General features: G+C 55.3%; 1 protein-coding gene across 1 annotated transcript in view; it reads left to right on the forward strand.

Annotated features, from left to right (window-relative positions):
• CDC42BPB (CDC42 binding protein kinase beta) overlaps nucleotides 1-24239 on the forward strand; it is a 94751-nt gene that overhangs the window by 53039 nt on the left and 17473 nt on the right. Inside the window, exons 6-22 of the mRNA XM_029950799.1 lie at nucleotides 3364-3457; nucleotides 5041-5241; nucleotides 6727-6975; nucleotides 9079-9158; nucleotides 10707-10873; nucleotides 10962-11081; nucleotides 11818-11951; nucleotides 13168-13410; nucleotides 14684-14794; nucleotides 15894-16138; nucleotides 16242-16347; nucleotides 16703-16827; nucleotides 17153-17258; nucleotides 18099-18247; nucleotides 19545-19639; nucleotides 20835-20914; nucleotides 24229-24237. Coding sequence (XP_029806659.1) covers nucleotides 3364-3457; nucleotides 5041-5241; nucleotides 6727-6975; nucleotides 9079-9158; nucleotides 10707-10873; nucleotides 10962-11081; nucleotides 11818-11951; nucleotides 13168-13410; nucleotides 14684-14794; nucleotides 15894-16138; nucleotides 16242-16347; nucleotides 16703-16827; nucleotides 17153-17258; nucleotides 18099-18247; nucleotides 19545-19639; nucleotides 20835-20914; nucleotides 24229-24237 — 2314 coding nt within the window. The remainder of the gene's footprint in view (nucleotides 1-3363; nucleotides 3458-5040; nucleotides 5242-6726; nucleotides 6976-9078; nucleotides 9159-10706; nucleotides 10874-10961; nucleotides 11082-11817; nucleotides 11952-13167; nucleotides 13411-14683; nucleotides 14795-15893; nucleotides 16139-16241; nucleotides 16348-16702; nucleotides 16828-17152; nucleotides 17259-18098; nucleotides 18248-19544; nucleotides 19640-20834; nucleotides 20915-24228; nucleotides 24238-24239) is intronic.

Raw genomic sequence — 24239 nt, forward strand, 5'->3', positions numbered from 1 at the left:
TTATCCCCAGACTCGCCGGTTCCCCCGTGACCGGGTCACAGAGCCCTGTACACGCAGGGCCGCACTGGTGTGCTTCTCTCGGAACCGCCCCCTCTGGCCCTGGGTGCCCCTGCGGCGTCCGGGGGGCTCTGTCCCCAGAGACGCTCCCTTCCCGGCTCCCGGCACGGGAGCCCTTGTCCTCCGAGTCACGCATCTTCCTCTTTCTCGGTCCGTTCTTTTGGTTTTGGAACACACGTTCTCTGTAGTTCCTGGAGAAAGGCGGCTGGTGAGGTCATGTTTTTGAGATCAGCATCTTAATTCCATGCACATGTGTGACTGACGGATGCTCCGGTAAGAATTGTGGCTTGGAAGTCCCCTTCCTCCCAGGACAGGGAAGGCATTGCTGTCCTCTGCTGGGAGGCCCATGGCCACCGGGATCCCCCCGGCGCCACACTGGGCCCTGCTGCCGCCACGCCCGGGGCCCGCCGTCTACGGCCCGTCAGGCGATTTTCCTGAGCGGGCGCAGCTCCTGCTGCAAGGGCAGCCCCACACACACGGTGTCCTTCCTGCGCAGCGGGGAAACTGAGGCACGGGGCCACGTACTCCTGCCCAGGGCGCCACCCCGCGGGTCCAGGTGTCACAGAGCAGGCAGAGGGCACTGCCCCTGAATAACCATCACTTTTTTAGGGCAGTTTCTCTTCCTTTCTGGATTCTTTAATGTAGCTGTGCCGGTGTTTCTAAGTCACTATAGTTGTTTTCAACATTCGACTTTATATTCTGTCAGCTTGACAGAAATTTGCCCAATTCATGCCAGAGCTAAATGTCTTTGCATTTGTCCCTGATCTCCAGGGAAATTAATCTGACCACTTTTTTAATAGTTTATTCTTTTTCTGTTTTCCCTAATTAGAAAGCTTTTTCCTTGTTTTCTTAATTAGCTATGTAGAAGCTTCGCTCTGTCACTTGATCTCCAGGCATAGCAGGAGAATTAAATACGCGATTAACCACCCTCCCCCTTCAACTCAGTATTCAGACTTAGCACTTGAAAGACCCCGCCTAAAAACAGAAAGCTTTGTGTTTGCTACAAAGTTTACAAAGTCAGGTTCTGTAGGCCATAGGTGGTAGATCGCTGTGAGTCGAAGCTGCACTTGGCATTGCCAGAAATGAGTGTGTGTGGTCGGCACAGGGGCGGAGTCCCTGCTGGAGTTAAGAAGCATGACTCCGACCCTGTGCCACAGCTTTGGGCCCCTTTTCTGTGGCTGGATGCGGGCCGTGGCGACTTCAGGCCCTGCCCACTGCCCCACCCCCACCCCCAAGCAGGTGCTCCCTGGCTTGGGTGGCCGGGACCAGGGAGCACAGCACACAGGTGGGCACAGCCCCTTCTGGAGAGGTCAGCCCCAGATCTCGGCAGAGGCAGAAACGAAGAGTGACAGATTCACAAGAACTTACCTTCGAGGACGGGCCATCTTCAGAGAGCACAGAGAGTGCAACTTAGGAACACAATGAGCACAGTGCAGTTTTAAGAGAAGGAACATTCAGAGAACAAAACCAGAGAAACTGGAATGAATAGAAAGCTGCGTGAAGAGCTGCAGGAGAGGAGAGAGGATGTGACGAGGACAGCCCGGGGCAGGCCGGTGGTCAGAGCGCCTCTGGAATGGTCTGATTTTATCTTTAGGAGGCCCTCCTGTTGTCCCAAGACCGGCTTGCTGATGTAAGCGTGTCTTTGCCCCCGTGAGGAGAGAGAGCGTCTTCATCACGCACGCACTCCCGTGCAGTTCTGTCCTGTCTTCCTTCTGTGTCCCTGTGCACCAGGGCTGCACCGCTTTCCTTTTGGAGACTGAACCCGGGTCGGACCAGCCCCCTGCCCCCCAACTCCTTTCTTCCTCCGCAGGGGTTTCCTAGCTGTCCTCACACACTAATTGGTCCACATGAACTTTAGTATCAACTTGTCTGGCTCCAAAAAACCGAACATTGGAAAATTTTTAATTTGATGAGCCCATCAGTCTGTAATGCAGCTCCTTTTATTCTTTTTAACTTCTGGAAGCTTTTCTCAGGTTGTAGTTTCAAATACTAGTTATGTTTTATTCTTTCACTTTCTTGGGGGCTCCAGGTGTTTGTATGTTGGGTCCTCTTAGGCTTCTTCCACTTCACTCTCCCAACTGCTTGCTCTCTGACCCTTTTCATGCTTTGTCTATTTTTATTCTTCTAGCTCTTTCCCTCCCTTTCTTCAGTGTGTTTCATTAGATTTTTATTGGAATTTGTTCTCCTTTGGGCATCTTATAATTTAGCCACTGTTCCTGATAAGATTTTTGTCTTCTGTCTCTTCCGAGTTAAGTCAGTTCTTTTCGTTTCTTCCTGTTTCTGTCTGATTCTGTTTTTAGTTTGTATTTTTCTGACCCATTGAGGGTTTGTTTTGTTTTCTCTCTCCTATTCCTCTTTATTTCAGTTTGGGGTGCTCTGCTAGTTTTCTTTTGCTTTGTGGGTCTCTCTTAGGGTAAGAATTGTCACCCGCTGCTCGCTTCTGTTTGTGAGATGCGTCCCTGGTGTTGGGAGTAGCCGAGTAGCGTGGCCTTCTCTCGTGCGAGCACATACCTGTGCTCCTCTTGGTGACCGTCCTCCTGCGTTTGCTCCGGAGGTCTGTTCCCTTTCATGCCCCCCTCTCCTGTGAACTTGTTTTGCCAGAAAGGAGAGCTTGTTGTGCTTTAAAGGCCGGTTCCCTCCCTGGGGGCCCCACGTTTGCCAGTCCACAGACCAGCAGGTAGACTGCGGGCTTACCTTCTGGCCACACACTTGCTGCTGATACCTGGGCAGGGGACTCAGGTGCTCACCCCTGGGTCTTTGCCAGATACGGTGTGGGGTACGCGGGGGGCTGTTGGCCTGCTGTGGTCTTGCCCCGGGGCCTCACCTGTCTCCTGCTCTCATCACGTCTGTGCTCAGCCGTGCTTTGCCTAGATTTCTGCTGCCTGGTGCTTTTCCCGGCACTTCTCCTGGGTGTTGTGCTCGGGTGCCGAGACCACGTGTGTGTTCGTGCGTTTGCACGGTCATTTTTTGCCGTGTTGGCTGGTGGGAAGCTTCGTGCCGGCGGGGCTGGTGGGGTCTGGTTACTGTCATAGACCTGTGGTCCAGCACGGCACTGAGCAGAACGGACACACTCAGGAAGCATGGTCAGCTGGGTGGCGGGAACGAGATGGTGCGTCACGGAATTGACTGGGGGCTAGCTCATGCACGGGAGTGAGTGGCAGCGGAGGTGACTGCCCCTGCCTGTCACAGAGAGCCCCCCTGAGATGCAGGAGCACTTCCTCAGTGGACACGCTGCTGGTGACAGGCGTAGACCTGCCTGATGCATGGCGTGGAGATAGTTAATTCATTGATTTGTTTTACTAACAGAGACATTAAGCCTGACAACGTCCTTTTGGATGTGAATGGTCACATCCGCCTGGCCGACTTTGGATCCTGTTTGAAGATGAGTGACGATGGAACTGTAGGTATTTCGGTTGGAGATTTTTCATTTGGTTCTGGGTTTTGCTTGTAATTAGAAGGGACTTAACATTTCAGTCTGAGATCCAATTAAGAAAAAGTTTATGAATGTGAATTAAAAAGATTCACATTTGGGGGACAGTTGAAATTTTCTAGTTCAGTTTAAGACCTCGGGTTGGTGTGCACGCCTGCAGCAGGGGTGTGTGCGCCTCTGAGTCGGGGTGTCCGCTCCCTCGTGTGCTGAGGTGGCCGAGCACGCCGCCGCCGCGGTGACAGGCAGGCCCCTCGGCCCTCTGCTGAGACGCCCGTGCAGGCCGCTCAGGCGCTGCCTGGGCAGCCCGTCTTGTTTCTGTCTGCGGCGGGTAACTCCCTGTCAGGCAGGGCTTTTCTGTCTGCGGGCGTTGTCGATCTAGAAACGGGGGTCCTTGATCTGGGGGTTTACTGCCTGTCTTCCCGCCGAGTCAGTCTCTTATTTCTCCAATCCTGACCGTGTATTGATGAGTTGATATATTGGTGCTGTCCTCAAACCCAGCCTCCAGACGACAAGTGCAGTGGCCTCAGACCGAGCTCGAGTGTCAGTTACCTTCCTTGCCTGCACATCACCTCACCCCTCCCGCGCTGCCACCTTGCGTCCGGGCTCCCCACCATCCACTGCAAGGCTCTTGTGCCGGGCAGCCAAGCCGGGAAGTGACTCTGGTCACGTGATGGAGGCTGACCTCCCTGCGGGTCCAGTCTGACGCAGGTGCTGCTTGGGCCCCATGGCCCCTCCTCAGACACGACCCAAGGGAGAGTCTGGCCTTCCTGGGCTAGGCCTCTGTTACAGTTTCTCCCTCAGTCTGACGGACTCTGTTCTCCATGTACTCCGCTGACCCCCTGCCCCCTTGTTCTCTCACGGCGATCGCTGCCTGCGCTGCCCACAGCTTCCCGGAACGATGACCCCATGTCGAGGCCTGTTCCTGCTAACGTCAGTGGCTGAGGAGCTGTCCTCTGCTGTCCTTTGCCTTTTAGAGGCCTGAGCCTCCTGGCTCCCCATCTGGGGAATTCCTAAGCACCCAGCCAGTGCCTGGACCACTTCCGGATGTTCCCACTGGGGAGACTGAAGGGTGGGCCCTGGGTGAGCAGCCTTAGCATCTCTGGGAACAGTTAGAAGTTCAGTGTCTTGGGCCCTAGCCTAGAATTTCTATTTTACAAGAGCCTGGGTGGCCCGTATGCACGCGGACGTTTAAGAAGGGTCGGCCTGAACACACATGGCTCCTGGGACCGCACTCTGGGCAGTGACAGAGGCTGCGGGAATGCCCCCTTGAGGGACCACAGTGCCATCTGGGGGCTGTGCCAGGCTTACGGGCGAGGAGAGACCCGGATGTGAGGCCATCTCACATGTTCTGGAAACTGCCCCATGTTTAGTGCTGCAGGGGGACGTTCATTTGCGTTGCATTTTGAATTACTAGGTTTTTAAACCACGCTCACATGCCGGTTTTAATCCACGATGATTTCATTATTTGCCGTGCATGTTTTAGAGGAAGTAGTTGGGCGTTTGGAATTGGAGCTGCCCCAGGGTTTCCCTCCAACACCCGCCTCTCCTCGAAGGTCCAGTCCTCCGTGGCCGTGGGCACCCCCGACTACATCTCGCCGGAGATCCTGCAGGCGATGGAGGACGGCATGGGCAGGTACGGCCCCGAGTGTGACTGGTGGTCTCTGGGCGTCTGCATGTACGAGATGCTGTACGGAGAGACGCCCTTCTACGCCGAGTCCCTCGTGGAGACCTACGGAAAGATCATGAACCACGAGGTAAGACGCTGCGTCGCCCGGGCCTGGGGGCGGGAGGGCTGCTGGGGAGCTCTCCGTGTCTTCGGGGAAGAGGCGGCAGGGTCAGGGCAGGCTGCTGGCCGCCGGGCAGGAACGGATATGCGGCTAGAGCGGGCACAGGCTGCCGACACGGGAGGTGTGGAGGTGGGGGGAGGGAGCAGCGTGGCGAGCCCGTTTTCTGCTGGGCGGTGCTGGCGTTCGGGGCAGGGCCCCGGAGAGGCAGGCCTCCGTGGGGCTGTGGCCCGTGTGCGTGGCCGTGGGACGGCTGCCCCGCCTGTGGGTCTGGGTGCACCGTGTGACCACGGCTGCTCTTCTCGAGTTGCTTCCCGGAGCTCAGTCGTCCTGCCTGGGCCAGGTGCCCCCGCAGAGCCGCAGCCTTCCGCCCCCACGATCCTCTTCCTTTTCCCCTTCCAGCTGTGCGGTTTCCCCTTTGACCTTGCCTCCCCACCGTCTTTCCTTCGTTTCGTGTTTGTTTTCCCATTCACCCTTCCCTCTCCTGTCTTGTCATCGGTTTCCCTTAGTCACACGTCTTCCTCCTGCCGCTCCCACCCTGTGGCCCTGTGCTCACAGCCTCCCTCCCCATCCATCACCTGCACCCCCAAGTGAGCTCCGCCCCAGTAACTCTTCGTGTTGGGGGCAAGTGACACTAGCATGGTGGGTGGTCTGCCGTTTAACCCCAAATCAAGGCAGACCATGGTTTTTCAGAACCCTTTTCCCGGAGTGGGGATTATTGTTTTCACTTGGAAGTTAGCATATCCTTACCAGAAAAATGTCAGACAGCACAAACGTACATACCGTAGATGGGGGAACTTACCCCCTCCACTTTTCGGTGATGAATCGCTGTTACAGTACCCACCAGGGCCCCGTGGATTCCCAAGAGCCTGCTGGCACGGAGCTCGTGCCCTTGCAGGGCCTGGTCCAGCGCTTCCTGGGTGCCCACTGGTCTGATCTTCAGTCCTGTTAACTGCCCTCCCTCTTTCTGGATGACAGAGGCAGGGCCTGGGCCTCTGCACCTGGCTGCTGCCGTGCTGGGTGTGTGTTTGTGGGGCCGTGTTCGAATGAATGGCGTCAGGTGACACACGACCAGGTGTGTCGTCATCTTTCTGTTCAGTGCACAGCACAGTTTCTGTAGAAGAAGTGGGCTTGGTGTAGGCACAGGCAAATGTGCCCTGAGAGAGCCGCGCCAGCCGGTTCCACCGCAGCGGTAGCCCATGTCCTTTGCAGCTTTGATGGGTGAAAATTTATCATTCTTCTGATTTACATGTAGCGGGGTAACAAGTTGGCCATAAGTAAAGCCAGCACAACTAATGATTTTCTCATTAGAATTCAGTTTCATTAGCTTTGGTTTGCATTTAGTTACCATGAAGTTAGAAAGGACTGTTGTCTCTGTGTTGTTTCCTGTGACATCTGTACACCTAGGATTTTTCTGAATAAGTTTTCATCTCTCCACTGGCCCCCTGTCCCCAGGAGCGATTTCAGTTTCCGTCCCACGTCACGGATGTGTCTGAAGAAGCCAAGGACCTCATCCAGAGACTGATCTGCAGCAGGGAGCGCCGGCTGGGCCAGAATGGGATAGAGGACTTCAAAAAGCACGCGTTCTTCGAGGGTCTGAATTGGGAAAATATACGAAACCTTGAAGCACCGTATATTCCTGATGTGAGCAGTCCTTCCGACACGTCCAACTTCGATGTGGACGACGATGTGCTGAGAAACACGGTAAGCGTGAGCGCGCTCCTCCGTGCTGGGCCCGGCCGGCGGGGTCTTCTGGAAGGTGTCGACCGCCCGCGGCGTCTCAGAGCCGTGCCGGTTCCTCTTACAAACCTGGCGGTTGTGTTTCAAGGAAATACGTCGTGTATTCCGGCCTTCGGCTCGGTGGTAATGTCCCCTCTAAAAAACAGGGATTATAGGCGGGCGCCCGGGCGGCTCAGTCGGTTAAGCATCTGATTTTAGCTCAGGTCATGATCTCATGGTCCATGATTTCGAGCCCCGTGTCGGGCTCTGTGCTGGCAGCTCAGAGCCTGGAGCTACTTTGGATTCTGTGTCTCCCTCTCTCTCTGCCCCTCCCCTGCTCACACTCTCTCTCAAAAATAAACATTAAAAAATTTTTTTGTTTTAAAAATAGGGATTATAGGCACCTCGTTCCGTTGTGCTTTGCGGATGCAGGGTTTTTACGAAGTGAAGGCCCGTGGCAGCCCTGTACCCATCAGTCTCCTCCTGGTGCCATTTCTCCAACAGCATTTGCTCACTTCGTCTTCTGTGTGACATTTCAGTGATTGACACAGTATTTCAGACTTTTTCGCTATTACTGTATTTGTTACAGTAATCTGCGATCAGTGCTTGGGACTTGCTGAAAGCTCAGATGATGGTTAGCTCCTTTAGCAGGATTTTTTTTAAGTTTATTTATTCTGGGACAGAGTGTGCATGTATGAGCACACAAGTTGGAGAGGGGCTCCGTGTGGAGCCTGATGCAGGACTTGATCCCACAGCCATGAGATCATGACCTGAGCCAAAATCAGGAGTCAGATGCTTCACCGACTGAGCCACCCAAGTGCCCCCACAGTAAGCTATTTTTTAATTATGAAATTTATTTGTTCAGACTTAATGCTGTTGCACACTCAGTAGATTGCAGTTTAGTGTAAACTTTTGTGTACACTAGGAAACCAAAAAATACACTCAACTTGCTCTGTTATGATACTCACTTTCTCGTGATGGTCTGGAACCGAGCCCGAAATCTCTCCGAGGTCTACCTGTACTCAGCTTGAGTAAGATTGAGTTAAATGGCTCTTCTCGTCTGGAACTCCTCAGAAATGCCCACGCACATTTTCATGGCACTCAGCAGGGTCGGAGAGATCAGCGGACCGCAGGCCCCTCCGCAGCAGCACGTGGCCTCCGGCACGCCTCCTCCTGCGGCCGGGGTGTGGGAGCAGCAAAGACCCCGTGTGGGCTCTGAGCCTTCCCACTGACGTGTCACATCACGGATCCTCCAGATCGGGCCCGGCTCGGGGGCCCTTGGTGCCGGGTGGGCCCGATGCCTCTGGTGCGCGGTCAGCACCGCCAGCTCTGGACAGTTTTCTGCTCAGAGGCTGTGAAGTTTTTTTGGTCTCCTCAAACCCAGCCTTTTCAGTCCATTCAGGTGACTTGTTTTTGGGGTAGAGGAACTGCGGTTGGACCAAGTAGGAGAAAAATCTTCTTGGTCGCCCCCTAGAGAATTTCTCTTACTCAGATGAGAGCTGAACTGTAGACCGCCTGGAATAAAGGCAGAGAAAAGTTGTTTCGTTGTGGAACGGGTTTTCCCAGACTCCAAAGAAACTATTTCTACAGTGACATTTTCCAGATAAAATATAACCTGGGTTTCGTGTTTAGTAACGCAGAGTCCTGATGCTGAAAGCAGGGTTTGTAACACCCTTTTCTGAAATGCCCTCTCTCCTGGGCTCAAGCCTTTGGCCCCTGTTTCTGCCAAGAGCCTGAGAGCCCCAGCCTCTGCCTTGCTGCCGTCTGCAGGGCTGCACCGTGCCCCTCCTGCTCGCCTCTGCTCGCCTCTGCTCGTGGCTTCGGGTTCGTCCTGACGAGTGTGATCCAAAGCTGGCCTGTGCCATTACTCCTTGCCCGAAGCATTGTGTGTTCCCTGCACCGCACTGCGCAGCGGGCACCGCCAGGACCGGAAACCCAGATCTGCCGGTGTTGCATCCCCGCGCGGGGGCACTGGGCTCAGGTCCTAGGCAGCCACGCGATTCTCTCTAGTGCCGTCTCACCCGTCGCGAGTGTTCTTCCCCTTGGTTTGAACACGGCTTTCATGTTGTTGTCTGTGTTTTCCTGCAGGAAATATTACCTCCTGGCTCTCACACAGGCTTCTCCGGGCTGCACTTGCCATTCATCGGCTTTACGTTTACAACGGAAAGGTGGGTCTGGCTCTGTGGTTCCCCATACGGATCTTCCCTTGGGCGGGATGGTGGGCGGAGGGTGAGCTCCCGGGGCGGGTGGGTGTCCTTGAAAAAGGACACCTGATGAGAACACGCGATGACGGGTAGCAGGATCGCCGGCTTCTTCCACAAAGGGGCGTCTCTGTTAGACAGTCCTCGTTTGTTTTTAAACAGCCCTTTAAAACGGGAAACCCATTCTTAGCTCATGGGAGGTCTGGTCGGCTGACTTGTGGATCACAGGCCATCAGTGCCGGCAAGATTTGTCCCGGGAGAATTTCAGGGGCCGCAGCCGGCAGCCCCGGCTCCGGTCAGGCCATGCTCGCTTTTGCAAGGATGTGACCGCAGCTCTGTGGCACCCCCTGGGGGGCTGGTGGCCGCCTAGAGAGCCGGGAGCGCTCCAGGCCGAGCACGAGCACTGTGGTGGCTGTACCTGTCAGCCTCCGTCTTGAAGGGGCCTCTTTGCCAGGTTGTCACCTGAGGGTTCTACCTGCTTTGAAAAGGAAACTGGGCCAAGAGGGGAGAGGGAGGGGGAGGCCGGGCAAAATGAAAAGGACGGAAGCTCAAAGCCCCTGAAGGAGGGCCGCCCAGGCTTCAGCAGCTCCCGCCTCAGTGGACGGGACCCCTTCCGGAGAGGGCTGTGTCTGCGCCAGCTCCCAGAGCCTCTTCTGGCGTGAGGCGCCGGCGCCCAGCAGCCTTCAGCCAAAGTGACAGCTGATTCCTGGTCACCTGAAGGAAGAGGTCTGAGATGCGGGAGGCACAACGACCTCTTAATCCCTCATGTTCCAGATTTTTCTGATCCATTCCAGCTCAGTGGGCCCTTGTTAAACCTGAGGGTTCCAGGCCCACCTGCCAGGGCTCCAGGTTGGTGGGTCAGACCCAGGGCTGCCCTCCCGGGACAGAGCCCACGGTGGTGGCACCGCATTCTTGGCCACCTTGGAGAGCGCTGGCCAGGCCCTTGCGTGGTTGTGTGTGCCGGGCGTCCATGCTGCACTCCGTGTGGCAAGACTCAGGGCTCCCTGGCGTCGCTGTCCCGTTAGTGGGGGAACTGAGTCGCTCGTGGCCTAGTTCTGAGGGTGCCAACCACCCTGGCTTCGGTGTGTGTGTGCCTCCTGCCTGCACAGCAGGCCTGCTGTGGGCCGCCCCGGGTGCCGGGGGCTGCCCTCTGTGCAGGGGGAGACGAGCCCTGGGCAGGACTGCTCCGGGGCGCCCAGGGCCCCCATATCCAGCTCCTCACACAGATGCCGTCTCCTGCTGCGTGTCTGGTCACGTGTGAGTGATGAAAGTACACTTCCCTCCTTTGCAGAGGTGTTTTCTTCGACCCCCTCTGAGGGCGTGTCCCTGTCAGTCACCCATCAGCCGATCATTTGCTGTAAGGACTCCCTTCTGAGTTTTGGCTCCACAAACCTCAGACTCGTCACAGGCCTTTGGCTGCCTACGTGTGACTTCTCTGTCGTGCCCCTGCAAGTGTCTAGATGCCGATGAAGGCGTAAACTCAGGAGGTCAGAGACCTTGTTGCTTCATTTGCAGCTGCTTTTCTGACCGAGGCTCCCTCAAGAGCATAATGCAGGCCAGCACGCTGAGCAAAGACGAGGGTGTGCAGCGCGACCTGGAGAACAGCCTGCAGGTGGAGGCCTACGAGCGCCGGATCCGCAGGCTGGAGCAGGAGAAGCTGGAGCTGAGCCGGAAGCTGCAAGGTGGGCGCTGGCCCCCCACCCCTCCCCCTCCCCCCGCCCCACCCCCTCCCCCCGCCCCGCCCCCCTCACGCCTTGTCTCCTCCCGTAGAGTCCACCCAGACCGTGCAGTCACTGCACGGCTCCACCCGGGCCCTGGGCGGCTCAGCCCGCGATAAGGAAATCAAAAAGCTAAATGAGGAGATCGAGCGTCTGAAGAATAAAATAGCAGGTGGGTGTCTTCGAGAGGCTGCTGGGTCTGTGTTCTTGGGCGTTAGTCTCTCAAAGATTTCCGGAGTCCGTTTCATAAGCTGGAAAAGGAGAAGACAGCTTTGGCTTCCATAAACCTACTAAATGTCTCCTGTTCTGTCTGTTTACCTGAGGCTGTTTCTCCAACTTGCTTGGCTCAGAAATGAGTCTTCGGCAGCTGCAGCTAGAATCACTTCCTAGTGTTTTAGCCATAAAGTCTCAGGAGTGTTCACATTTCCCTCCTCATCCTCCCCTTTGTAGCTCCGAGGCAGAGTTGCCACCGCTCATCTCTGAAGCTGCCTCAGTGGCTGGGCCTCCTCTTTCGGTGTTTTAGGTGCTGGTGTGTCGTCACCATCTATCCTCTGAGGCTCCTCCATCATCAGAGCTTCCTGAAGATTCCGATCACTTTTGAGTCCTAATCCTCAGTCAGCCTCCACCCCCTACCTCGAGCCCCAGCATCCTGGTGCTGAAAGGGGCCCCGAGTGAGCCCAGGACTGAGGCCTCCTCCTCGCCTCAGGGGTGCTCTGTGCTCGCTCACACGGTCCCCGGGAACCAGTCAGTTCACGGGGGTGGCTGCATGCGTGACCCTTCCGTGTATGAGAAAGCGAGAGTTTCTAAGTGATAAAGCGAGGGAGGAATCCTTCACTAATTCGCTGTCAGGAAGTCAGCTGATGTGACGTTTTGCCTGTAAGGGAACGCTGTTTATTTTCTCTTCCTAGATTCAAATAGGCTCGAGCGACAGCTGGAGGACACGGTGACCCTTCGCCAGGAGCATGAGGATTCCACGCAGCGGCTGAAAGGCCTGGAGAAGCAGTACCGCGTGGTGCGGCAGGAGAAGGAGGATTTCCACAAGGTAGTCAAGGGGCGATGTCACGTGAGAGAGGCTTCAGTGACTCCGCAGTCGTGAGCCTGAGGTCGTGCGGGGTCTGCGGCCCTCGAGCCGCCAGACGGCCTCAGAGTTGTGCTGTGCCGCCGACCGCGCGGCCCCACGGTGCCTGGCCGGGAAGCGCGCTGCCGCAGCGCCGGTCACCATGTTGGCCTTGCCACAGGCCTGCCAGGCGGGGTGGCGGCCAGGACCTGGCAGTGCGGGGGCCCGAGGGTCCCCGTGTCCCCACGCCCGCAGCAGCTGACCAGCTGGGGTCACACTCCGGTGTCCAGTGCCCGGGTCCTCCCCCTTCTTCCAGCAGGGGCTTTCCCGTACCATAGCACATTGAGAAAGAGACCGTTTGTTAAAATTTGGGTGATTCCCCCCAAAACTCCTTTATAAATTTGATTTTCAGTAAAATACATCAGACTGTATGTTCAGACGGCAGCATGTTCATACCAGGATTGTGTTATCTAAAGTACGTCCGTTTATATCTGAAGTCCTTCAGCCTGCAGTTTGCAATGTGTTCTCTACAACGTGCAGGATTTCGAGCCCTGATTGTCCAGTCTGTCGTCCTGTCACAACCACGGCACTTTGGCGAGAAGTGCACGTGGGACAGGAGACTCCTGGGTACCGTAGGCCCAGCAGCGCCCTGCGCCTGGCCCGGCGCCCTGGTGGAGCCCTCCCCCTCCCCCACTAGGCTCCTGCCACCTCCAGTGTCAGACCCACAGGTGCCACCATGGCTGTGCCACCTGGTTGTTGAATTGGCTGCTGGGGGGTGAGGCCAGCAGTGTGGCCAGTGGGGCCACCACATCCACACGTCACTCGTGAGTGGCTAGCTGTCCGACAGTCGCTTTCATGTAGTTCTTTACTTGTATGGAATTCTGAAGCTTTTTCACATGTAATATGTTCTCTCCTGATTCTGCTCTTTCAGTAACTGGGTTGGTGACCACATTCATGCTTCGCCCACCTGTGTGGCCATGTGGACAGCACAGGGGAGGGGTTGAAACCGGGGAGCCTGTGAGCAGGCCTTGCGGCCGGCTGGCAGAGCTCGGGCTTCCCTGCGTAGGTGGGGGTCTTCCTGGCATAAGCGCCTCCGGAGTGAGGGTGCTTAGCACCTCCGCCCAGGTGGGCCTCCTCCAGGCCGCTCGTGGCTGTGCTGGGGCCGCACAGAGGGCAAGCGTCCATCATTCCTTCTGTTCAGCAACTGATGGAAGCGTCCGAGCGACTGAAGTCCCAGGCCCGCGAGCTCAGAGACGCCCACCAGCAGCGCCGGCTGGCGCTGCAGGAGCTCTCGGAGCTGAACGAGCGCATGGCGGAGCTCCGCACCCAGAAGCAGAAGGCGTCCCGGCAGCTGCGGGACAAAGAGGAAGAGGCAGAGGTGGCCCTGCAGAAGATGGACTCCATGCGGCAGGAAGCCCGCAAGTCCGAGAAGCTCAGGAAAGAGGTAGTGCTGTCGTGTGGGGGTGGGGCGCGTGCTGTTGGGACTTGGGTATGACCTCACTAAAACGCCTTTGGGAACGTGGGTAAATTACATAAATTACGTGAAAACAGATGTTAAGTTTTGTGAGAAATCAAGTAAGTTGACCTGCCGAGTATTTAGTTTGTACTTCTGAGCCCTCGATATCGATTTGTGAAATTGTTAAACAACATCTCTTAGGGTATTAATTTTTTTTTAATTCCCTTTTCAAGCAAATGGAGGGTATCAATGCCTGACAAACAGAGGGTAAACATGTCGGGGTATGGTTGGCACAGCCCAGCCTAGGGGAGCGCGAGTCCCGGGCCCAGGGCCCTGAGACTTCGGCCTCGGGCCAACTTCGTGCTCTTAGAACTGGTGAGGCCCCAGGGAGCTGTCCTCTTGACCCTGATCGGGCTAGGGGGAACGGTTTTTCAGGTTAACAATGAACCCATTACACGTTAACATGGCTGACATTCTTTTATGAACAGTCACTCCCTCCCCCATGTGGTGACAAAAGTGGCATTTTTACATTTTTGTCCTTTTCTTTAATAAACGGCTTGACAAACACACAGGTCATCTTACCCATTTCTGCATTCGGTCTGCAGTACACTGTTTCGGATAAAGTATTTGAAGAAAATCCAGATAATTAGAAAAAGAAGGGCCTTTTTTTAGGAAGGACTTCAGGACCCCACTTTGAGAACCCGTTGCCCTAGGTACTCTGAATGCCCTTCCATTAAGGAAGGACAGATCTTAGGCAGCCCTTAGGGTCGGATTCTGTTAAAATCTGCTGGGTGAAATCTGGAGGTGCGCGCTCCTTGTCTGTTGGTCTCAAAACACCTGTTTGGTTTTTTCCCATTCATTTTGCAACCCAGATTCATTTGTGGTCATAGCGTCCGTGAGCCCCCAACCAAGCGTTCCAGACCGCACCCCGGCCGAGTCGCTGCGGCGTCTAGGATTGCTTTGTAGTGAAGCGGGGGGCGCTTAGCCGAGGCTGGGGTGCTAGCTGGGCATGTGCGCGGGGCCTTCCCCTGTCAGCAGACGGACACATGACCTGTAGACGTCCCAGCGCCTGTGTTTCCTGTCTGGACACTTACTGCCAAGTTACCGGTTCACGTTAGAGTTTAAGCTTGGTTTCTTACTGACCAGCTGTTCCAGTGGAGCCTTAAAGTGAATTTTTCAGCTGTTAGTGTGGCCTGGGCTCGGGGGGAGGGGAGGGCGACAGGCTCCCAGCGCATGCCGCTGAGCCGTGTGCCCCTTGCAGCTGGAAGCCCGCCTGGAGGATGCGGTTGCCGAGGCCTCCCGGGAGCGCAAGCTCCGTGAACACAGCGAGAGCTTCTCCAAGCAAGTGGAAAGTGAGCTCGAGGCCCTGAAGGTAGAGCCCACGGAGGCCAGCCTCCCCCTTCCTCACCGCTGCGGCGGGGGTCCTCCTGCACGGCGCTCGCCGGGCGACACAGCACAAGCGTGCATTCAGCTGTCTTTCCGTTTGGAACCCGGGTTCCTTTGCCGTTTTCCTTCTATAAAGTGTCATGCGGTTTCTAGGAAGTCCTGGTAAACCTGCTGTATATTCAGTGAAGCCGTTCCTGGGAGAGTTCCTCAGAGCCCGGGTCCCGCCCCTGGAGGGAAGACAGGCCGGCGGCCCGGGGCCCAGGGCAGCCAGGTGCCAGGAGCTAGGACGGGGCCCAGGAGGGGGCGGGGTGCTCCCTGTTCACCCGGCGTGACCTCGCGGGCACCAGTCCCCTCTCTGAGCTGTGGTTTCCTCATCTGCTGGCAGAGACGAGGGGCCCGCTCTCTCCCCGGCGGCACGCGCCCTCCTGCCGGCTGCGGCCTGTGGGAGGGGCCTAGACCGCTGCCCCCTGGCGCTCGAGTCTGCTCGGAGCTGCCAGCAGCCCCTCCCAGTGCCGCCCCTTGCTGTTGCCCAGCTGCCCGGGCCCCCGCCCTCCAAAGAGCTTTCGCCTGACGTGGCACTTCATGTGGCCCCGTGTTGGTGGCACCTTCTCTAACCGTCTGCTTGGTGGCACAGCCCCACACTTGACCACGTGGCCCTGTGTCTGTCTTGTTGCTTGTCTGCTGCTTGGGTGTCCGTCTTTCCCATCTGCCCCACGAGAGCAGGGACCTCGGTGTAACCCTGTTACCTCAAGGGTGCCCGACACATAGTTAGCTGTCAAAAGAATGTGTCGCCTGAAGGAACATACTATGAGGAGGCCTCGGGGACCATTAGTGTCAGGGTGTAGACGGAACTCCTGGGGTCCCAGGCAGATCTGGGCACGTCCCTTGTGCACGGCAGGTACCGTCAGCCCCTCAGGTCTGCTGGACAGTTGTTAGTGGGACCTCGCGACCATGGCCAGGTGTGTCAGGCACGGTGTCTGCCACTGGCGGGAGGGGACAGCAGAAGCCGCGCGTATGGGCGCCCACACAGGGTGTGGTCGGTGGGCTCTGTGACTGTGTTGACGTTATTTAACCTTTATCTTCAGATGAAGCAAGGTGGCCGGGGCCCAGGTGCCGCCTTAGAGCATCAGCAGGAGATTTCCAAAATAAAGTCTGAGCTCGAGAAGAAAGTCCTGTTCTACGAAGAGGAGCTGGTCCGGCGGGAGGCCTCCCACGTGCTGGAGGTGAAAACTGTGAAAAAGGAGGTGCATGACTCGGAGAGCCACCAGCTGGCCCTGCAGAAGGAAGTCCTCATGCTGAAAGACAAACTGGAGAAGTCCAAGCGAGAGCGGTAGGTGCTCACGCGCCCTCGGTGTCCCGAGCGTGGGCTCGCGCCCCTGCCCCCAAGGGGACCGGCCCAGGGAGCCCCTGAACCGCCGCTCTCCTCCCTCCAGGCTCGCCGAGATGGAAGAGGCGGTAGGCACCATAAGAGAGAAGTCCGAGCGCGAGAGGGCCCTGCTGTTGGAGGAAAACAAGAAGCTGACAGCTGAGAACGAGAGGGTAATGGGGTCCACGCCGCCCGGGGCCCTGGTTCTCGGTCATGCGTCCTGGCAGCGGGGTGGTCTGCACGGGGCGTGCTTCCTGCCTGACGGAACACGTTTCCACTGGGTCAGAAGCTGCGAATTTCCCGACGTCCCCCACTCTCTATAACTTGTACGCTCAGATTTGGGTTGAAGTGTGACCGAAGTTAGGTATGTTCAAATGTCTGTATCAGAAATGCAGTTTGGAACAAAGTCTCACAGTGCTGGAAGAAAACTTTCAGAATCTTCAGAAGAACATGTAGCTGTAATAATGCCAAGGTCATGTGTAAAGGACACCAAATAACGAGTTGTGTGGTACAATTGTTTAATTGCAGCTTTGTTCCTTTGTGGATAAACTCACAGCTCAGAACAGACAGCTGGAGGACGAGCTGCAGGACCTGGCGGCCAACAAGGAGTCGGTGGCCCACTGGGAGGCTCAGATCGCAGAGATCATTCAGTGGTACGCCTGCCCCGCTCTGCCCCAGTCCCGCCTCAGGCTCCCTCCGCCCGCCGCCCCCTCCCAAGTGGCCACTGTCAAGGGGCGGCGCTCCTGTCCAGTGAGCTTCCCCTTGGCCTAGAGGTGGACGAAGCGCACCAAGTCCCTGAAGGTGCTGGTGAAAGGGAGGCCCGGCCTCCGCACGACACGGTGGGGAGGGCCTGGGGCGCCCTTGCTGGCAGAGCCGTTTGTGGGTCGTGGGTGACACTGTGTCGCTCGCCTTGTCTCGCGGGAGGCAGGCTCTGCCCTCGCTTCCGGCCCCTGTCACCGGGTCTGTGTGGTCCTCCAGGGTCAGCGACGAGAAGGACGCCCGAGGCTACCTTCAGGCCCTCGCCTCCAAGATGGCGGAAGAGCTCGAGACGCTGAGGAGCTCCAGTCTGGGGTCGAGGGCGCTGGTAGGCTCTGCTCCGAGCCGCGCCGCCTTGTGGTGGCGGGCCCAGCGGCGGCCTGGCCTGCTCACGGGGGCAGGGGCTCAGGGCCAGGCCGCCAGGTGGGGCGGTGCGGCCTTCCGCGTGCCAGGGCGGAGGCCCAGGGAGGAGCGCCGCCGCCCCCGATAGCGCACGCGCGTGCAGCCAGCCATTCCTGAGCGCCCCCCTCCTCCTCCCACTGCAGTCTCGGTCCTTCCTTGGCGGCAGGGGTAACTGATGAGTAACGGCGTAATTTCCAGGAATGGTGAGCTAGCAGGTGTCTGAAGGTAAAGAAGCGTAAGATGATGGAGACCCGCGCAGTGTGTCTGACTTCCATAAGAGAGTCTAACGGGTCCAAATAGAAATTACACTCTAGGTTGAGTTTTATTCTTTAAGAAAAAAAAATTTTAGTGGTACAGCTTATTCTGTAGAAGATCTCTAACAAAGAACAAAAATCATAAAATGCCCAAACTAAAATTTGGTCTGATGGGCTTTGATCATATCTAATATTATCAAATTAATACTTATTTGTCAGCATTTTTCTAAATAAAGATCTTAAAAATATATCTCTAAAGGGGCGCCTGGGCGGCTCAGTTGGTTGGGCATCCAACTCTCGTCATGATTTCATGGTTCTTGAGTTTAAGCCCCGCATCGGGCTCTGCCAACAGCTCAGAGCCTGGAGCTGCTTCAAGTTCTGTGTCTCCTTCTCTGTCTGCCCCTCCCCCACTTGCACTGTCTCTCAGAAATAAATAAATGTTTATACACACACACACACACACACACACACACACACGTATGTATCTTTAACATTGGAACCGCTGTCTCCAGGACCCCCTTTGGAAAGTGCGCCGCAGTCAGAAGCTTGACATGTCTGCGCGGCTGGAACTGCAGTCTGCTCTGGAGGCAGAGATCCGGGCCAAACAGCTTGTTCAAGAGGAGCTGAGGAAAGTCAAAGACGCGAACCTCTCCTTTGAAAGGTACCCGGTGCTGTGCCGACTCGGTAGGGGCTGTGTGGCCGTGGGCACACCCCTGCCCTGTGACGTCAGTTGAATGGAAGGAGTTTTGCACACTGGAACGTGTCTGGCCCCAGCAGGTGCTCAGTGAGAAGCCATGCGGTGGGTGTGCAAATGCCCTGCGCACACTGGAGGGCTGTGCTTCCTGCTCTCAGGACAGCGAGGCGGTGGGAGCCCGTGGGTTTGAAATGCCAGTGTCTCTGTGTGTAAGAGGCAGATGGCGGTCTTCCCGTGCTGGGTGACGAGACGCGGCCACACGTCTGAGGGACAGTTCTGTCCTGCTTGTTCACCTTAGTGCTCGCTCATGCCACTCAGCTTTGAATTGCTCCTTTTAACCTAACACTCGTATCTTAAGTAGAGGTTGAAGAAGGTACGCCTGTTTCAAAACCTTTTTCCAACTTCAGACACCATTTTTACACAGCAGTAAGTTCAACAAATGTTTGACGAGAGGCCATCATTGGCTTGACATGCTCAGGAGACGGTGGTGAGCTATCCTCAGGACAACCAGGCCACCCTACCTGGAGTAGTAGCTGTTGATGTGGAAGGGGGGTGGGGACCTGGATGTCACCAACAGCGTCACTGACAGGATGACCCAGTCACACATCTCGTTAGTCTGAGGCCAAAAGAGCAATGCCAGTAACAGCTACCGTTTGCTGATGCTCCCGGTCCGAGCTTTGTCCCGTTAACCACATGCCCATCACAGTGTTTCCAGGAGGCTGGCGCTCTCGCGGCCCCATTTTACAGGTGGTGACGCCAAGATGCGGAGCCGTGCTAGGCCAGCCGGCGTCACCCGCTGATTCAGTGCAGGACCCCACTTAGCTGCTGGACAGCACCCTTCCTGGCCAGATGGCCGCAGCGGCCTGACCGCAGCCCCCCGCCCCTGCCCCCATGCTCGGGCCGTGGTCGCGCCCATGTGGGAATGGCATTGAGAGGCTGAGGTACCTGGATGGTGTCCTCAGAGGACGAAGGACTCTTCCGGACGGAGACTAGGAGGGTCAGGGACTCCCACGAGGCCTCAAGATGCACCTTCGTCAGCTGTGATTTTTAAACCTGTGTCTGTTTATAATCCCGCAACCCCTGTACTCTCTGTAACCTGCCAAACGTGGGTTTGTGCTTCTCTTCAGCGGCGGGGAGCCTGCCGTGTTCCGGCACTTTCCCAGGCGCTGGAGATGAACCCATGCCCTCACATTTTGATGCTCACGAATCATTGCGTAGATGGTCTGTTCTCCGTGTACTTAAAGCCTTTTATTTTTTGTTTTAGTAAACTAAAGGATTCCGAAGCCAAAAATAGAGAATTATTAGAAGAAATGGAAATTTTGAAGAAAAAGATGGAGGAGAAATTTAGAGCAGATACTGGTAAATTATAAGTATAAACTTCTGAATTATTTAAATACAAGCTTTTTTTTTTTTTAACAAATGTCTTTATTTTAGATTTAATCATGTTTAGTTCTATAAAGAAGGCACTTAACACGATTTTGAAGCCAAAATTCTGAGGTTGGATGTGTTCAGAGATGCCTTCCCCCCAATAACCGCAGGTTTTGGCTTATCCTTCCTGTTTCCTTTTGGAAACGCAAAACAAATGGACATGTGTTTATGGTGACACATCCGTGTCCCCCTGCTCCCACGAGGCAGCCTGCGTGGGCCTCCAGTCTGCACGGACATGACGGAGAGGTGGTCTGGACCCCAAGATCATGACCCAAGCCGAAATTCAGAGCTGGACGCTTAACTGCCTGAGCCACCCAGGTGCCCTGGGATTCTCCTACTCTGATTTTTATGTATTTGTATTGTTTGCCCATTTTTAAACTTCAGGTTTTTTCTTCTAGAAGCTTTTTGTATGTGGAGGATAAAATATGTAGAACCTTTTTGTTTGTGATGAAAGTTTCAAGATATTTTGCCCAGTTTGTCTTTTGTCATTTTTATTTTGTTTATGTGTTTCTGCTTTTTTTGTTTTTTAGCAAGCATAAGGTTTTTGGGGGGGTTTTTTTGCATCAAATTTATCATTTTTTTCCCTTTTTTGAGTCATAGGGAAATATTTCCGAGTCCCCAGGTGCCCCGGTGGATTTGCTCCTGTTTTCTAATACTTGTATGGTTTCATTTTTTAAATGTGGATGCTGGTCCATGTGGAATTTACTCCGATGTGCGTTTTGAGGAATGGATTTAATCTTTTTTCCTGTGGTAGTTAGTTGTCCAATACCGGTTACTGAGAAGTTCCTTTACCTCCTGCTTTTGTATGTGACTCTTACCGTCTGAGATCGCCACGGGCACTTGAGTCTGTTTCTGGGTTTTCAGTCCTGTTCATCGTTCACCAGCAGGAACCACTGGATTGTGACGAAAGAGGCCTCGGTGAAACTGGTCTAGTGCCTGGTGGATCTCCCCCAATCCCTTTGTTTTTAAGGATTCCTGAGACACTCTCTGAATGAAGTGAACTAGAATCACATCAGATTTATCCATCGGTTCACAGAGAATTAACATCTTGACGGGGCTGAGACTCCCCATCAAAGCACAGATGGCCTCTTAAATCTTCCTTGACTGGTCTTTTTCTTTTTTACAGGACTGAAACTTCCAGATTTTCAGGATTCTATTTTTGAGTATTTCAACACTGCACCTCTTGGACATGATCTGACATTTAGAGTAAGTGGTTATTCTAAAAAGTGACAAATGAGTTTCTGATCAGTTAGGGTTTGTAGGACGCGCTCTGACCGCCGCCAGGGCCACAGACACACCAGTAAGTTAACACCTGACCGTTCTTTCTGTCGTGCTGACCCCCGAGTGACTGGGGTGTCACACGGGTGAGGCGAGAGACGTGCTGGAAATACTCCAGAGACGCTTCCTTCAGGCTAAGAGGAAGTTGATTCAGAAATGCTCAGCGTCTTTGGGGAAGAAATCAACACTGGCCTCTGTCGTGTGGTGAGCATTTCAGGCGGTTTTTTAAATACACATCCTCGCCCTGCAGCAAATGAGGAATCATCGGGCCTCCTTACCATTTCAGTGACTCCCACATGGCTCTAGGGTTTGGTCTCCGTGGGGGGAAGGGTGGGGAAAGAACAGCCTGGGCCAGGTACCCGTCGCCGTGGCACACGCCCGCTCAGCAACCCGCACCGGGCTGGCCGCCGCTGGTGCCAAGCGAGTCCCAGCTCGCCCTCTGTGCACGGCGGGCAGCCGTGCCGTCTCTGCCCCTCTGCCCGAGATGAGAGGGGTGAACCCTGGTTAGCGTCCTTCGAAGTAAGCCAGAGAGTAAAGATACAAAACAAACCTCGTTAGTGGGACTTCTGGTGACACGTCATTGGTTCATTGATTTCCAACCTTTGGTTTTAGAAAGTTAAGCCTGCAGGCGAGCTGAAAGACGAGGATGGCAGATACCTAGGGACCGCTCACCTGACGCTGTGCCTGTCTCCGAAGCTGCACACACTTTTCCCCTAACGCTCCAGTGTTCACTTCTCCTAGTGTAACCGTAACGTCATGGTCATGCACGGGACCTCTGCACTGATGCTGCAGTAGAGTGCACGTTTACATGTCCTTTGTTGCCCCCAAATGTCCTTTACGGCTAGTTTGCAACCCCCCACCCCCCGGTCAGGGTCCAGGCAGAGCTCCTGAGTCGCTTGTAGCCTTTGATCTGGGACAGTCCCCCGCTTTCTCTCCCATCCCTACCTGTCACGATACCGGTATTTTTGTGGTGAGGGCACCAGTTGTCTCACCGAGTGGCCTACGCTCCAGATTTGTCTGCTGGGTGACTCGATGTGGGTGGACACGTTGGCAGGGATGCTGCACAGGGGACCTGTACTTCCCGTGTGCGAAAGAGCAGCGATGCCGTGTCCTCACAGGGTAGGGGTGTCTGCCCCACCTGCCCCGTCCCTCCGTAAGCACCGAGCCGTTGGGACGGCTGCTGGATGCTGTTCGGCCGGCAGCCTGGCGCCCGCGGGTGGGTGAAGCCGGCAGCGCATGCCGAGCATCGGTCCTCACAGAGCCACGTCGGTTTGTGTTGGTCCCGCTGCTCCGGCTCCCACCTGTCTGTGCTCACCTGTCAGAATGGTCTCTTATCACACTGGCGACGCTTCTCTTCTCCCGGAAGCCCTCGGTTTTAAGAAGCAAATCGGTTTACCTGTTGTCACATGCCAGTTCTTTCAGAAACCTGCTCTGTAAGTCCCCGGCTTCTCCCGTGGCTGGGGCGCTGGGCGCACCATGGCAGCCTCTGCCGTCGTTAGTGGGACAGAGGTGGCCAGCGATTCTCCAGAATTAGAGCGAGAGCGGCGATCCCCAGGGCAGGTGGTTTCCGCTTGGACTCTGTCGGTGTAGACGGCCGGCCGGGGGGTTTGTCATGGAGCTGGATGGAGGCCGCCATCTTGGCACCGCATCCAGGCAGCCAGCACTCCTGGCATCTTCGTGTTTGGTCTCAGTCCCTCCTGACCTCTGTGGTTTGAGTACCAGGGAAATTAATTGATAGAAAAAGTCCTTGGTCAGAGTCTGGGTTTGTCAGGAGGTGTTTCCAGACCTGAGAATCGTCTTTTAGAAGCTTCTACCCTACGTTCTCCCCATTAAACACATTAAACATTAGAATGCGTGGCCATAGTGATGGAATTGTGTACTATGCATGTGTTCGTTGGTTGAGCAGTGACTGCTCTTGTTCCTCCCTTCTGTCCCTTCTCCCTCCACCTTCTCTGCTAGCCTCCTGGGGAGGAGTACATCGCTGCCGATGTTGGCCCCCGGGCCCCCGTGTCCCTAGCAGCCCTGAGTCCTGGATGGCTCCCTGCCCATAATTCCCATCCTTGGACTAACCAGCCCACTGAAAGTAGCCAGGCTTTCACAGGGCTAAATTAAGTTACTTAATATTCTTTTGATCTTCATTTATGAGAGATGAAACTCTTAACCCATGTAACATACCTTATTTATGGGAGAAATTTGCTTATTCTTGTAGCTTGATAATTAGCTAATTGATGTAGCATTTCCCTTGTGAAATTAACACATTCACAGACTGCAGTGTTTATGTTCCTGGCTGAATTCAGCTGCTTTTACAGGAACCTCGTTAATTACAACTTTTGGAAAGTGTTTCTCTGATTTGCTTCATCGGGATTTCTGTGTGGAGCGCAGAGCAGGAGCTGTAAACCGCCCCATAGGAGCCGAGCCCCGCTGCTCCTGCCTCCCAGCCCTTGCTTATCCGTGTCTGTGGACACGGGAGGAGCCCTTCATCAGGAGATAATAAGAACCCTCAAAATGAGGTGGTTTTTTTTTTTTAATGTTTATTTTTGAGAGAGAGAGACAGCTGTCAGCACAGAATCCAGCTCGGGGCTTGAATTCACCAACCTTGAGATCATGACCTGAGCCGAAGTTGGGCGCTTAACTAACTGAGCCCCCTAGGTGCCCCAAAATAAGGTCATTTTTAGGTGGTTTTAGAATGAGCTTCAAGTTAGAGTCAAAGCTTCAATTTCAAACTGAAACCCGGGAACCTCGAGTTCTTAGAACAAAACACACCTTCCCTGTGTCAGAAAGCTGTCAGGGAAGTTCTGGTCACGGATCCATAGAGCCCATCAATGTCAGAATTGTTTCTTGATCCTGAAATGAGGTCAAAAAGCATTTGGCTCCTTTATCTTAACGATACCAGGTACAGATGAAGTCATTTCTGAATGAGAACGGTGGGTCGGCGGCCTCTGGTTTCTGCCCCTTAAACGGGACGGTGGGGAGAGTGTGAGGGCTGTGGTTGGAGGGTGACGCTTAGGGCTTCGAGCTTCTGGTAACTGCTGTGACCTGACGGGCCCCACAGCCGTCACTCCAGTCTGCCCTGGGCAGCTGTGCTGGGGGAAGGCAGGCCAGCTGCAGGGGCGGTGGGGTCTGCTGGGCCCAGGGCCTTGTTCCCCGTGGAACACCCTCTCTAAACACAGACCGTGGGCTCGGAGTCTGATCTCTGCAGAAGTTCTCTCCTTCCCACTGTTTCTCTGCCTTTATTTTCACAGAGTGGCTCGGC

This window comes from Suricata suricatta, chromosome 9 (assembly GCF_006229205.1).
Source record: "Suricata suricatta isolate VVHF042 chromosome 9, meerkat_22Aug2017_6uvM2_HiC, whole genome shotgun sequence".
Classification (NCBI taxonomy): domain Eukaryota; kingdom Metazoa; phylum Chordata; class Mammalia; order Carnivora; family Herpestidae; genus Suricata; species Suricata suricatta.